The 15586-nt window shown below is 40.0% G+C and overlaps 1 protein-coding gene across 1 annotated transcript in view; it reads right to left on the bottom strand.

Annotated features, from left to right (window-relative positions):
- Nucleotides 1–15318, bottom strand: part of LOC149163570 (protein PIN-LIKES 6-like) — a 136995-nt gene extending 121677 nt beyond the window's left edge. Inside the window, exons 1-2 of the mRNA XM_089431778.1 lie at nt 14313–15318; nt 13356–13435 (exon numbers count right to left, since the gene is read on the bottom strand). Of these exons, the coding sequence (XP_089287904.1) occupies nt 13356–13435; nt 14313–14468 (236 nt within the window). The 5' untranslated portion in view covers nt 14469–15318. The remainder of the gene's footprint in view (nt 1–13355; nt 13436–14312) is intronic.
- Nucleotides 15319–15586: the final 268 nt, after the last annotated feature.

Genomic DNA, 15586 nt, shown 5'->3' with positions numbered 1-15586 from the left:
ATCACAAAGGCAATCCCAGGAACCTAGTGCACAGCCAACAAAACATCAAGATACATCAAAACAAGCAGAAGATTTAGAGTAACCAAAGTCCTCAGAACAAGCTGAGCCATCAAGACAACAGGAGCATTCAGAACAACAAGAAGAATTTGAGCAGCTCGAAATCTCAGAAGAGCTAGCTCAACCTCAGCAAATCATGAGCAATCCTCCTGTGTTGCAAACCCCTCTCAATGAGGAAAGAAATCTCAAAAGAGATAGAGAAGAGGCCACTCCTTCCAACAGGCCTATTGATCAAACTTTTGCTAAAAGGAAAAGGTTGAACCCCTATGCAGAGGAAGAATATACTGAGGAGACCACAAGCAATGCAATGGCAGAAAAGACAAATAGTATGCAGACTATCCCAGCAGGTGGTACACCGTCCACCTCCCATATACAAGCATTGGAAAGACAACAAAGCACAGAAATGAGCTTCCTAAAACCAACTGTACAGCAGCCGAAGTCAATGGCTGACTATTTGAAAACTGATTTTGAAGTTTTCTCCAAGGATATCCATCTGATCAACCAAATAGAACTGCACAAGCAGACTGGTGAAATGGTCTATTCCACGCTGACTAATAAGGTCATTACAGCACATCAATTACAAAATTCATTACACAACACCACAGCACAGCTGCAATTGGAAAAGGCCTCCTCTCAGGCCAAAGACATCAAAATCAAAACTTTAGAAGATCTGGTGATAGAATTGGGACATGATCCCAAAGATGTCAAAGCAGCTGAACAACTGATTAAGAAGAAAAATGATGACATAGTTGCATTGAAGAAGCAGCTTATGATCCCTCTTCTCCATCATCCTCAAACTGTAGAAGTCATAGAGAAACAAAAGGAAGAAGAATTTATGGACTTAGTCCTTAAGTTAAATACTCTATTAAAAGAGAGAAAGCAATACAGTCTAAGCATAGTGAGCTGGCCACCACTCCTCAGGCTGTCATACCCACAGTTTCTACAGCAGTACCCTCCACTCTGGCAGCTTCTTTGGCACCAGGACTTCCACCAGTAATAGCACTGCCAGTGGCAGAGGCTGTTCCAACTACAGGTACATCAACTAGTTTAGAATCAACAACAGAAAGGACAGATGAAGTGATCAAAGCTATGGAACAGATGAGTATCCAGGCTACAGAATTAAAAAGGCTCAAAGAACAAATATCAAGTATGGAAACAAATTATGAACTGGCACAAATTCAAAACAAAGAAGAAGAAAGGAAGAACAAAAGAATGGAAGAGAGAATCAGAGTCCTAGAGAAGGACTTAACACTAGAAAAACCACTGGGAGATATGAGAAATATATTGTGGGCCAATATCATTGATTCCATCAATGATATTTGGCCTTCTATCCAGATAATTTTTGAACAGACTAAACTAGTCAAGATAGTTGTGGAAGCTATACAAAAGACCAAAGAAGAATTAGGAGATAAGCCTGAAGAGGCAAATCAGTTAATTGATTTCTTGAACAGTAGGAACAGGTACCAACTGGATGCATTAGAGATTGAAGATAGAACAGCCACCATCATTGAAATTAAGAAAGTTCTTACTAAGAGGAACTTGACGCTCAACTTGGAGAAAAGGTGTCAAAGTATTCAAGCAAATATAGATGACTTCATGTTGAAGTATGACATCTCATCTTGAGAGAGAAAGGTATTTCAAGCCCACTGGTCATAAATGACAAGTTGATGACACATGATGACTACATTGAGAGACTAAACAAACAGGCCAGGAGCCAAGCCAGCTCTTCCGCAATAAAAGCACTACCAACAGTGTTATGAAACCAGCTTACAAAAAGATAGAAAAGATAGATCAACGCATTAGAATTCAGCCTCTTCGAGGAGGCAACCTCCTTTACATTAAATAAATGAATGATTCTTTGATGATTCAAATGACAAAACCTCCTTTTTATATATAGGAGTCTAAGAAGTCACAATATAACCCAACCGGCCTAACAATAATAATATAAAGGCACAAAAATAACAATAGAGGGATTCTATGGGGCACAGTAATAACAATATGGGGACAATAGGGGCACAACAATATTAATAAGGGATACAACTACAATAGTAATGGGGTAATCACTAGTATTATAGGGACCTAACATGCCCCTCCTTCAAAAAAGTGTTGTCCTCAACGCTTGAGTAGTTCTAGATGCTTCTATATAAAATTCTCATCCTCCCATGTGGAATCTTCAGCGGATAAGTTCTTCCACTTAATGAGATACTCCGAAATTGATCGATTTCGTAGCTGTCGAGTTCTTGTTTCTGTGACTGCTTCCGGTTCCAATATAATTTTTGCTTCCTCATCAAGTTCTAGCAATATTGTTTGAACTGGGAGCTTGTCGCCTATAACCTTCTTTAAACATGAAACATGGAAAACTAGGTGCACTCGAGAAGCTCCAATTTGTATGCCATAGTACCAATCTTTTGCAACACCTTGTACGGACCATAATACTTTGGTGATAATTTATTATCCTTCTTAACTTGCTTAAGGGACATTTGTTTATATGGTTGTAGCCATAGGAATACCCAATCACCTACATCAAAACTTCTTGCGTTGCGATGTTGATCTGTCTGTTGTTTCATTCTATTCTGCACCAACACGAGGTTATCCTTTAAGAGTTGGAGGACTTGTTGATGCTCGATTTGATGTTCCACTGCTTGAACCTTAGAATTTTCTCTTAAATATGATGTGATGGATGGTGGCTAATATCCATAAAGTGCCATAAATGGGGTCATTTTTGTCGTTGTACGAAAGGAAGTGTTATACCACCATTCAGCCAGAGGCAACCATTTGACCCGTTGTGTCTGTTTATCAGATACAAAGCAACGAAGATATCCTTCCAAACATTTGTTTACTATCTCAGTTTTCCCATCAGATTATGGATGATAGGATGAGCTATGAGCTCATTGAGTACCAAGACAAGAAAATAATTCTGTCCAGAAATTTCCAGTGAAGATGGGATCTCTGTCACTTACAATAATCTTTGGGTTTCCATGTAGTTTTTGAATTGTTTCAATAAATGCAGTAGAAACTGTACTGACTTTAAATGGATGTGATAATGCACAAAAGCATGCATACTTGGTAAGTCTGTCAACTACCACCATGATGACACTCTTTCCCTCAGACTTGGGTAAACCTGTGATAAAATCCATTGAAACTGTTGGACACAGATTGTCATTGATGTCAATATGGCAATATTAGAGGAGCAAACGGAGCTAAGAGGAGCAGACCAAGCAAGAGGAGCAAACGAAGGAGCCATATATATAATATATATATATATGCCAAAGAAGAGGAGCTATCAGAGGCAAAACTATATGCATGCATTTAAACACTATTAGGAGCGGCCTTAACACTATCGGTGGGCAAGCTATGCATCCCCGACAATACACTATCGGAGGCCAAAACTCACGTATATATGTCGTTACACTATCGCAGGCGGAGACCGGACTTGAAAATATATGCACGGGAGATTTGGGATCCTATCGGGTCCAGCACATCGCATCGACACTTCGGAAGCGGGCGTTACAGTGTGTCAAGCGACCCCTTTGCGATCGCTGATAGCGATTATTGCATCGAGAAATCGGAGCAGAGGTAATACAGTGTAAGGCCCTGACCATATGCGACTTGCGATCGCCGATAGCGATATCGCATCAGACCTGACCCTGTGCGACTTGCGATCGCCGATAGCGATATCGCATCAGAGCTCCGCCAAGGGCAAACCTCGATTGTGATGAACGGTTGCGCGGGCCCGACGAGAATATCAACTACTGTTTAATGCCATATCGCGTCCACAGGAGGATCGACCCATCGGCCATCGGCGATGTCATGGGGTCACTATATAAAGAACTCCGGGAAGCCGCGATTTCCAATTGCGATAATGTTATGGAGGAGCGGACTCGATGTCATTTAAATGCGGGTAAGTCCGCCCCTTCAGTGTTTTCGACTGTTTCGCACATATTTCCTGTGTAATCAAGTTTTTTGGGTTGCACGGGGTTTTTGGGCCGAAAGGCCTATGATAACTGTTCTGATGAATTAGAAGGCTGAGCGTCAGTTACATGGGGTTGTATCAGGGGGATGGAGATTACGATTGGAGCATAACATGTTCGTTAAACGAAACAGTCTCAGTGGATGCCTGTTATCATTGAAAAAAACGGCCAAGAAGTTGAATGGAAAGCCAGCACAGAGGAAGCCACAGCAACCAAGGAGGGAAGCTGAAAGATCAAGCGAGTCAGAGGAAACGACAGCGACCGAGGAGGAAGCCGAAGAGGCTGTGGAAAGCGGAAACGAAGAGTCAAAGGCATCTAAAATACATAAAAACATAAAAACAAAGTGAGATGGTGATTAATGGATGTATAATCAGTAAGAAAGGAAGCCGAAGAACAGGAGGAAGGAGAGGCCAGAGAAGCAAGAGAACAGGAGAATAGCAGAAGCTCAGCAGGCTTGTGAGTAGAGAACAGCAGCAGAACAGTTCATACCAAGGTTGGGTTGGAGCCTCAGAACTGAACAGGACTGAAGTCATTGGGGTGCAGAACCACTAAAAAACAGAGTTGGTGCTCTGGAGGTTGGAGCCTCACTGAAGTCCAAGTTGGAGCTTGGCAACTATTCACAATCAGATTTATACTTATATTGTATTTATTTCATTGCACTGTCTTGAGTTTTAATAAAAGAATTAATTCCAGCTGTTGATTTCTGTGTTCAATGTATACATATACATATCCATACATGCTTTTGGCAATCACTAGAACAATTAAAAACCATAAGAAATATTGATTCACCCCCCCCAGTATTTCCAACAATTGGTATCAAAGCAGGCTTCTTCATACTAGCCTAACAGCTTGAAGAAGGATCCGCAGCCATGATGAGAAATCACGAAGCATCAGGAAGACCTCCTTTGTTCGATGGCACTAACTTTGGTTTCTGGAAGAAAAGAATGACCTACTACTTAATGTCCCTTGGACCTGAAGTCTGGCATTTTGTTCAAAATGAATACAAAACTACTTCCACTCTTCCAACAGACCAAGACGAGAGGAAAGCCTACATCGCAAATGCAAAGGCCATGAACTCCATCACTAGTGGAATCACTGATTTCGAGTTTACAAAAATCATGCATTGTACCTCTGCCAAAGAAATGTGGGAGAAGCTAGTTGGCTTGTATGATGGAGACTCAAAAGTCAAAAAGGCAAAACTTCAAACTCACAGAAGACAATTTGAAAGTTTGAGGATGGAAGATGAAGAAGATATTGCAGCATACCTCCTCCGAGTAGCTGAAGTGGTAAATTCCCTGAAAGGATTGGACGAAAAAGTGGAAGAAAGTTCCATTGTTCAAAAGATATTAAGATCTCTTCAAGACAAATTTGACTCCACAACAAGCGCTATAGAAGAAGCAAAGGATCTAGATACCCTCAAAATGGATGAACTCCATGGAATTCTCACTGCCTATGAAATGAGGAAAGGTGGCCCAAGCTCCAAAGATGCAACATTCAAGGCTTCAAAGTCAAAGAAGGGGAAAGAAAGGAATGACTATAGTGATGAGTCAGATGTGGAATCCGAATTGGCTCAATTTGTACGAAAGCTGAAGAGAGGATCTAAGCTTAAAGGCAAGTATCCTCTTATATGCTTTAAACGTGGTAAAATAGGTCATTATGCAGCAAAATGTCCTCATAGACATGACAGTGATGATGAAGGAAATTCTAAAAGAATGGCACATAAAAAGAAAGGGTTCAATAAGAAAAACTTCTTCTCCAAGCAAAGATGAGTCTGATGAGGATGAATTTATGGTCATCAAAAAGAAATCAGATGAGGAAAGTGATCATGATGAAAGCCAAGAAGCATTATTCATGGCACTCGCTAATGATGATGACTCAGGGCTGGAGGGAAATGTAGATGAACTGTTAATAAGTGCCATTGAAAAAAATGAGAAACTACGAAACAAAATCATTTCTCTCAAAGTGGAAAACGAGGAAATAAGAAGGAGAGAAGATCTCTTGGAAGTAAAGCTTAAAGAAAAGGAAGAGACTTGTGAAGAACGCAAGGCTAAAATAGTGTCTCTGAGAAAGGAGTTGGAGAAAATTAAAAAGGGTTGTAAAAGCTCTCAAATACTTGAGACTATTCCGAAAAATCAAAAAACTCAACATGACAAGTCTGGAATAGGTTTCAAAGGACAATCCTCAAGCACTAAGAATAGTGTGAAAAGTTATGCCGATGCAATTTCCTGCAATCCAAAAGATGAAAAAGTATGTTATCAAAAGTGCATCCCAGATCCCAAGAATGAAGAGAGAATTACTCCAAAGAAGAATGTTGAATCGAATCATGGACACTACAGCAAATACAAACCTGTACTCCACCAAGGGCCCACCGGAAATCCAAAGAACGAGGGAGGAGTAAGTCCCAGGAAGGAAATCGACTCAAACCTTGGTTGCTTCAACAAGTACAAAACCATCTTTCTTGGACACTGCTTTCACTGTAAAAACTTCGGTCATCAAGCCAGACATTGTATGGTTTGCAGAAGTGAAAAGACAAAGCTAAAGGACCGAATAATCAACTCATATGCCCCCAAAAGGCAGGGACAAATCAAAACCTTCAATTCATTTGATCCCTTGACCAAATTTGATTTGATTTGCTCTTTCTGCTACAATAATGGACACTATGAACAAGACTGCCCACTCAAAGGAAGAAAGACGAGTAGCAAGAACTCCAGAATGGACAAATGCGGCCTGGCTCTATATGCTCAAAATAATGAAAACCAGTGGTTTGTAGATAGTGGGTGCTCCAGACACATGACAGGAGACAGAAGGAAGTTTGTCTCACTGAGTAAAAAGGAAGGGAATGTGTCCTTTGGAAGCGGATCAGGAAGAATTGCAGGAAAAGGAACAGTTACTTTGATCAATGGAAAAGGAAAAGCTCAAGATGCTCTACTGGTTGACGAACTCAAACACAACCTCCTAAGTGTCAACGAAATCTGTGATCAAGGACATAAGGTTGTCTTCAGCACCAAAGACTGTGAAATAAGGAACTCTGCTTCAGGGAAACTTGTGGAAAAAGGGGTGAGAACACCAGACAACATTTACCATTCTGAACAAAATTCAAGAAAATAAATGCTACTTAAGTCAGACAGATGAGAGTTGGCTGTGGCACAAGCGACTTGGACATACAAGCTTCGAAAATCTGATCAATATCAACAAGATCAAAGCTGTACAAGACATCCCAAGGTTGTTCAAACCAAATCAAGCAGTGTGTGGGCCATGTCAACATGGAAAGCAGACCAGAACCAGCCACAAGACAAAGGAACACTGCACATCGAAGCCCTTGGAGATCATCCATGCTGATGTGTGTGGGCCAACTAGAAATCAGGGACTCCAAGGAGAAACGTACTTTGTGTTATTTGTTGATTATTATACTAGAATGATGTGGATCTATTTCATAAAGTATAAATCTGAAACTTTTGAGTGTTTTAAGAATGATAGAATCTAAAAGCCCTTGTAGAAAATGAAAAAGATTCAAAAATTAAGTGCCTCAAAACAGACAGAGGAGGAGAATTCACATCAAACGAGTTTAGTGAGTTTTGTAATATTCATGGAATTAAAAGGGAATTCTCAACTGCCAGAACACCTCAGCAAAATGGGGTAGTTGAAAGAAGAAACCGAACAGTCCAAGAAATGGCAAGAACTATGCTATTAGCAGCAGACTTACAACCTCAATTCTGGAGAGAAGCAGTAGGAACGGCTATTTATACACTGAATCAAACTCAATTAAGACCAAATTGTGAAAAAAACTCCTTATGAGCTGTGGAAAGGAAGACCTGCTTCGGTGAAGTACTTCAAGATCTTTGGAAGCAAGTGCTTCATAAAAATAAATGATGGCTCACTCGGAAAGTTTGATTCTCGGGTTGATGAAGGGATATTTCTTGGATACTCTACACGGAGCAAGGCTTACAAGTGCTACAATTATCAACTGAAGAAAATAGTGGAAAGCATTGATGTAAAGGTTGATGAAGATCTTCCAGAAAGGGAAATTGAAGAACATGAAGATGACTCTCTCATTGAAGAAGAAGAACCTAAAGAGGAAGAAATAGAAGAGGAAGAAGAAGAAGAAGAAGAGGAAAGAGAACCACCTAATACCCCTTCAAAGATGAAGTATGTCCAAAGACATCATCCAGAAGAGCAGATCATTGGCGATAGAGATGAAGGTGTGCAGACCCGAAGAAGGATAACAATCACACCCAAGAGAAAAGTCATTGCCCTCCTATCTATGATAGAACCAGAAACATTTGCAGAAGCAAGTAAGGATCCTCATTGGGTAAAAGCCATGGAAGAAGAAATGTCCCAAATTGAGAAGAACAAGACATGGGAGCTGGTACCTCGTCCAAAGGACAAAAACATAATATGAACCAAATGGGTGTTCAAAAATAAAATGAACGAGGAAGGACAGGTTATCAAAAACAAGGCAAGACTTGTCTGCAAAGGCTATTCACAAATCGAAGGAGTTGACTTTGAAGAGACATTTGCACCAGTGGCCCGTATGGAAGCTATTAGGATGTTCTTGGCATTTGCTTGCTCAAGAGGATTCAAAATTTATCAAATGGACGTGAAATCAGCATTTCTAAATGGGGAACTCAAGGAGGAAGTCTACATGGAGCAGCCAGAAGGTTTTGATCTAACAGTAGGAAAGGACTTAGTTTGTAAGTTGAAAAGGGCTTTATATGGGTTGACACAAGTTCCTAGAGCTTGCTATGCAAGACTGGATCACTATTTACAACAACAAGGCTTCAAAAAGGGAGTCGTTGGAAGTAATCTATACATAAAGACAGATGAAGGTAAGTTACTAGTTGCTCTTGTTTATGTCGATGATCTGATTTTTGCTAGTAATAATGATGAAATGAGCCATGAATTTTCTCAAAGCATGTCAAAAGAGTTTGAGATGTCAATGATAGGAGAGTTGTCCCACTTCCTTGGACTTCAAATATCTCAAACCAGAGTAGGATTGTGTATATCTCAATCCAAATATCTAAAAGACATGCTCAAAAAATATGGAATGGAGGACTGTGCACCCATGAGCACACCTATGACCACAAACTGCAAACCGAGCAAAGATGATGACTCCCCTCTAGTAGATGCAACTCATTACAGGTCAATGATTGGAGCCCTTCTATACTTAACAGCTACACGACCAGACATAATGCAAGCAGTAAGAATGGTGGGAAGATTTCAATCTGCTCCCAAACAATCCCATTTATTAGTTGTAAAAAGAATTCTCAGATATTTGAAGGGAACTTCTAATTTCGGTCTTTGGTACCCAAAGAACTCAACAATGACTGTAACTGCATACACCGATGCTGATTGGGCTGGAAGTATAGATGATCGGAAAAGTACTAGTGGAAATGCATTCTTCCTAGGAGACTGTTTGGTATCCTGGCTCAGCAAAAAAAGTCATCCATATCATTATCCACAGTCGAAGCCGAGTATATTGCTACAGCGGACTGTTGTTCTCAGATACTATGGATGAAGGAAGCTTTAAAAGATCTCAACATATGTACAGATCAACCAATTACTGTTTATTGTGACAAGACAAGTGCTATCAGTCTCAGCAAAAATCTAGTGATGCACTCAAGAACCAAACACATACCGATCAAATATCATTTCCTCCGTGAGCAAGTAGCTGAACAAAACATCGTCCTGGAATATGTCAGTACTAAGGAGCAGACAGTTGATATTTTCACAAAACCTCTTCCTCGAGAAGCATTCGAACATCTGTGTCAAAAGATGGGGGTTATTTCTTTATCATCACAAAGTTCATTCATAAAGATGCAGCGGGACAGGGGGAGCATTTTGACAGGGGGAGTCCGTATGCATTCCTTTGCCATTGATGTCAAAGGGGGAGAGCAGAAGAATATTGCCATCAATAACAAAGGGGGAGATTGTTGGAGACAGATTGTCATTGATGTCAATATGGCAATATTAGAGGAGCAAACAGAGCCAAGAGGAGCAGACCAAGAAAGAGGAGCAAACAGAGGAGCCATATATTGCTCACTTGATCATCCATTGTTGTATGAATATGCATCATATCCTATTCTAAATCTCACTTGTTCTTCAAAGAGTGTTAAAATTGGAAACTAGGGCCAAACTCCATGTGGGTCATCTTATTTATGGCAGCTAATATTTTTCTTGGATCCCTCTCATTGAGAGGTGTAGGATTGATCTAAAAGGAGGTGAAATAACCCCTCATGTGCTCAATGTTTTAGTATAAAAGGAGATGACTTGATAGTCATTTCTAAACACACTTCACTCTTGATTTCTCTCCACTTGTTCTAGGTTTTTGTGAAAAGATAAAACTAGAGGTTAAAGCCCTAGATGTAGGGGGATGCCCTAGTCGTAGTCCTAAGGAGGATGCCCTAGCCACAGTCCTAAGAAGGATGATCTAGCCGCAATTCAAAGGAGGAGACCCCTGCTTCTATACGTTGCCCAACCTACCCTCTACGCTGCCTAGAGGGAAGATATAGCAAGCCTATTCATGCTGCCCAAATACGCAGGTGCCCTAGCCACAGTTAGGAAGACAGGCCAGCAAGTTTGAAGGGACGTTTTCAGGTAACAGAGTGCTGGAAGGAGGGCCAAAGTACCATGCTGGAGGGCCAAAATAGTAAGGGACTAATCTGGGCTAGTAGAGGCAAGGATTCCTCCTAAAACATGCCAAGTAAGGGACTGTTTTATTGTGATTAGGACGCAGGCCTGTAGGTGTTGTTTTGAGAGTCAAACATAGAGCTGTAGGTGCCTCCTCAAGTAGCGAGGTCACATAACTTGAAGAGGAAAGGAAGCCGCATAATTTAAGGTGTGTTTTGGGCATGACTATTGGATTGTTTTAAGTTACAGTGGGAGCCCTAACCAATGACCAAAACACTACCCATAAACAGAAGTGCAGAAGTATGGTAACTTGTGCTTTGCCTTGTTTGATTGGAAAGGTCTCTTCATTGATGAAGAGATTCTATATACTGCCACATGGGAGCATAAATGACTAACAATGGGACAATAGTGCTAGTAGTGTGACAACATGGTGCAGCAATGTCACAAAGCATAGCAATGCCACATGACAATAGCAATGGCATGGTACAACGAGACATCATGACAAGCATGTTGTTGCAAGCACATTAGGACAGCATGACAAGCATGATGCTGCAAGCACATTGGGACAACATGGCAAGCATGGTGCTGCAAGCACATGGGATAACAGTATGGCAACATGGTGCAGCAATGGCACATAGGACAACAATGGTACATGATGCAATACAGTGATAGGTGCAGCGTGATGATGAGGAGCAACACAATGATAGATGCAGCATGGTGATGGAGTCACCTGGGAGAATCAGTTGATGCAGCATGTCTTCAACTGATTTCAGCTACCTCATGTATCATCTACTTAGAGATGATCTATGCTCTTATTTAGATAAGTCAAAGTGTTGACTTCTGTTGTATATGTACTATCTCTCTCTCCCTCCCTCTCTCTCTCTCTCTCTACTGAACTATTGAAGAAAACATAAGAAAATTTGATCAAGGGTTTCCCCACATTGGGGTTTATCCCTGGCTAGCACCACAACTTGGGTCCTCTTGTCTTGGCTTGTCTTCTGCGATTTATGTTTATGTTCTATCTGCAATTTACTATTAATGTTGATATGATTGCTAATTTGGGAAAGATATTGAGCTAACCGTGAAAATTGAAATAAATTGCTCTAAGCATAGAACATACCTAAAACTAACAAAGAGTCCTAAGTAGCTCATACTAACTTCTATGTTATGCAAGATGGAGTTCCACAATCATACTATATACACAACTTGAGAATACAATGTTATCTAAGCATAGAACATACCTAAAACTAACAAAGAGTCCTAAGTAGCTCATACTAACTTCTATGTTATGCAAGATGGAGTTCCACAATCATACTATATACACAACTTGAGAATACAATGTTATTTTGTACTGTTATGATCTCTACCTCACTTCCTTCCCAACTTGGCCTCAACAAAAGATTGTAGAGCTTGATGTGCAATTGCTTGGTTGGTCAAGTGGTGTATTGCCTACAATCACATAGAGAAGTTATAATATACATTTTGTCATGATCTCTACCTCACTTTTGTACCAACTTTGTCTATGTTTATGGTCTTGTATCTTGTGACTATTGCTTGGTTGATTAAGTGGTGCATTGCAAAGACTACAATCACCTAGATAAGTTATAATGTACATTCTCTCATTGTCTTAAATATTTTCATGTGAGCTGTATTGTGTTATGTTCAAGCTGCTCACCTCAACAGTGACATGAGTCCACGCTACACTACTAAATCTTTCTTTAGCAATCCTCTAACACTATTTATTTGCAATGGTTTTGCTATAGCATAATCTTCAGCTTGCAAGTCCATAATACAATGGATTGGATCACGACATCCTTGACTAGAGATTGGATCCTAATCATAAGGGTTCACGCAATTTGACAATTGGGAGTTCAAGAAACCCACCATTCCTAAGTAACAATCATAAAGAATATTTCTAGCATTCTTATTAGATCATTGTACTCAAACTACCTTATCCGTTTTGCTAGATTATAAGTTTATGTCTTTTTGCTAAGCACTTAATTCTTTATTATTTTACTTTTGGTACTGAAATAGGGATTGCTTTTGCACTCCCACATTGTCCTTACAGTAGTTGTGCCCTTTAGTCCCATTGACCTACTTTTGGGGTCATTTGTTGGATATCAAAAAAAAACTGTTGTCAATAGGGACACCCATGCACAAAGAAGACTGCAGTGCCAATGAAATAAACATAACAGTATGAGGTTATGCTGTTGTAACATTGTTTAAATCTCCATCTCTTGAACATAACTATATCTTGCACAATAGGGCCTCTGTTTGAGAGAGTTGTTGATTCCTTGTTCATCATTTTAAAGCAGCAGTTATAATCTCTTCACTTCAATAGGTATATGTGCCTTGCTTGACAAAGGCCTCGATGATTCACAGCTATAAGATTCAAAGATAAAAAGAACACCTATTGAGCTTTGAAGCTTGGCAATATACTTTCATGTTTTAAACAAATCCTAAACCTGTGTATTCGGACATGAAATTGGTTCCACTTGATAGCATGCTCGATTCAATAAATTCAGTAAGTTAACAATAGGAATCTAACTCAAGGTCAATACTGCAAATAATGTGCCACGCTAGTTCTTTGAAAAGAAAAGCCATAGACAACAGCCAAATATCCCAACAAATACAAATTGTTAATGAAATATCTTGAAGCATATTAGAACACGTAAGGAAATTTATAAGAGTGTTTTTTACCATTCAAGCATCTTTTGCAAAGTCACAGCTCTCCCCAATTGTGTGAAGATTAGACATGGAAGAAAGAGAGTAAATACAAGCTGCAAGAAACAACAGATAACAGGAATAAATCAGTATCAAAACAATATTTCAGACCTCAATATTTTGCAGAACTGACTGCTTATTTAACCAAAAAGATAGAAGACAATGTACACACTACAGTATGGCACTGGGGATAACAACAAAGAGAGACCAGCATATGGGAAGGTGGGTACAAGTTTTCTCAAATTGCAGGCTTCCTGTTATCAGTTAATAATTAAATAATATCAATGTAGCAATAATAGTTGGTTGCTTATAAATGTAAATTCGCCTTCACCCAAAACCAACTGAATGCTAACAAAGTAGCATACAATGACTGTGTGGAAGGGCTTCCAACACCTATCAAACTCAATCCATTTCTACCAGGGTGGGGGAATAGGAAATTTTACATGGTACATCTAAGCTACAGGTAAATTTTCGCTCTCTATAAATACAGAATAGTAAAAATTGTGAGGATCCATCTTTTATTCAGCTAACATTGCATGCCACACAGAACAGGAACAACAGCAATAATCCATCCTACTTAACTGGTACCGCTTGCCCGGGAAGCCAATAAAAAATTACAGAAAAGACCAGAAAACACAGGTCAAAGGAAAATATAACGAAAATGTCGAAATTGCATAAAAATTAAGTTAGATTGGATCCTATAGCTGTGTATCTTATTGTCAAACGTGGCCTTGAATAAAACCCTACTTCGCTAAACATTAAGAATTATATGGGAGTTACCGTGAAAGAAAGAAGATGAAGTCAATATAGTATATAATTAATTACTATTAGATCATAAATAGCGACCACTGAACAAATGCAATCCACATTCAGAGCCATCATATAAAGAAAATTATGGATCAGCTTGTCAATAAAATAAAGGAAAATGAATACCCCGTTCAAAAGCTTCCGTCCAGCAGGCGTAAGAATGTTGACATACTTGGACGCCATGAGACATCCAAGAGAGCACATCAAAAACACCTTTAGGATTGGTAGAGCAGAAAACTTTAACATCGCAAGGATCGATTCGTTCTGCTCCGCAATCGCCATTGCTTTTGCCTGTCAAAGTCCCTACTAGCTTTCTGATCCTTGTATATTTATATAAAGTTAAATTATTAAACCAACATCAAAAGGAAGCCTCAAATATTTCAGAACCTTTCCTGATTCAGTCCGGCCTACCAGAACCAGGGAAAGTCCACCAACTTTGAGCAACGAGGGGATTTGTTAAAGCCGTTTTAAACGAGAGAAAGAACCGACTCTATCATTGTAGCATGGATAAAAATAGGAACCAGCCGAGGCGGACGCCCGACACAATTTCCCAAACTTTTAGCGGAAAAGAACTAGATTAGTGAATCACGACAGTTCTTCTTGGTAAACTTAACTGCTTACGGGAAATAACCAAACCGATCTAGGTCCAATCCCCCAAAAAGCTACGCTCTGGATTCCCCTAAATTGGCGCAAAAACTAATTGGAAATCGGTAATTCAAAATCTTCGTCTACAGTAAACACAAAGCATCAAAATAGGAGGGTAGATCTTGAAGCAAGAAAATCACAAAATGCTTAAACGGATCAATATAAACATACAAAGCATATCCGGCCCCTAACAAACCCTCCCTTCAATTAAAGCATAATCCCCCATTTACTCAAATAGGCTTATACAGAACACCGTTGTTCGGGGTTCAAAAGGCAGAGTAAATCTACATAAATGTTTCAATTTACAAACGAAGAAGAGGAATCCACGGCACATAAGGCAATTAAGCAAAAGAGGCCAAAATTAGGCTCAAAAGAGCGTGGAACAGCAAAAGCCAGTGCGGGACTTGAGAAAGAAATAACAGAAGAATTAAAGACGTTCAGTCACACTGTCAAAACTCAGAGGAATGACGCACCGATAGCGCCGTGACAAAGTTTGTATGCCTTTATATTGTGGGTAAACGTACGAGTCCCTACCGCAAGTGTGGACGCAAGTCAAAACAGAAAAATACAAAACAATTTCAGATCTGCGGCGAAATTCCCCATAAGAAACGAAACGGCGGTGCCGGCAAACTTCTCAACGGCCGCGTTATCGTCCCGTCGTGTCGGTCTCGGCCTGAATCCCTGTATTCCGCGCTGTGGGACCTGGTATGGTAGAGTCTGCTTCACGTGTCAACGAGAAGCAGAATCACACTTTA

The sequence above is a fragment of the Pinus tabuliformis genome, chromosome 5_1 (assembly GCF_031772625.1).
Source record: "Pinus tabuliformis cultivar Carrire ecotype Pingquan chromosome 5_1, CPIR1, whole genome shotgun sequence".
In the NCBI taxonomy this organism is placed as follows: domain Eukaryota; kingdom Viridiplantae; phylum Streptophyta; class Pinopsida; order Pinales; family Pinaceae; genus Pinus; species Pinus tabuliformis.
The sequence above is the reverse complement of the archived record's forward strand: the minus strand, read 5'-3'. Positions and strand labels throughout refer to the sequence as shown.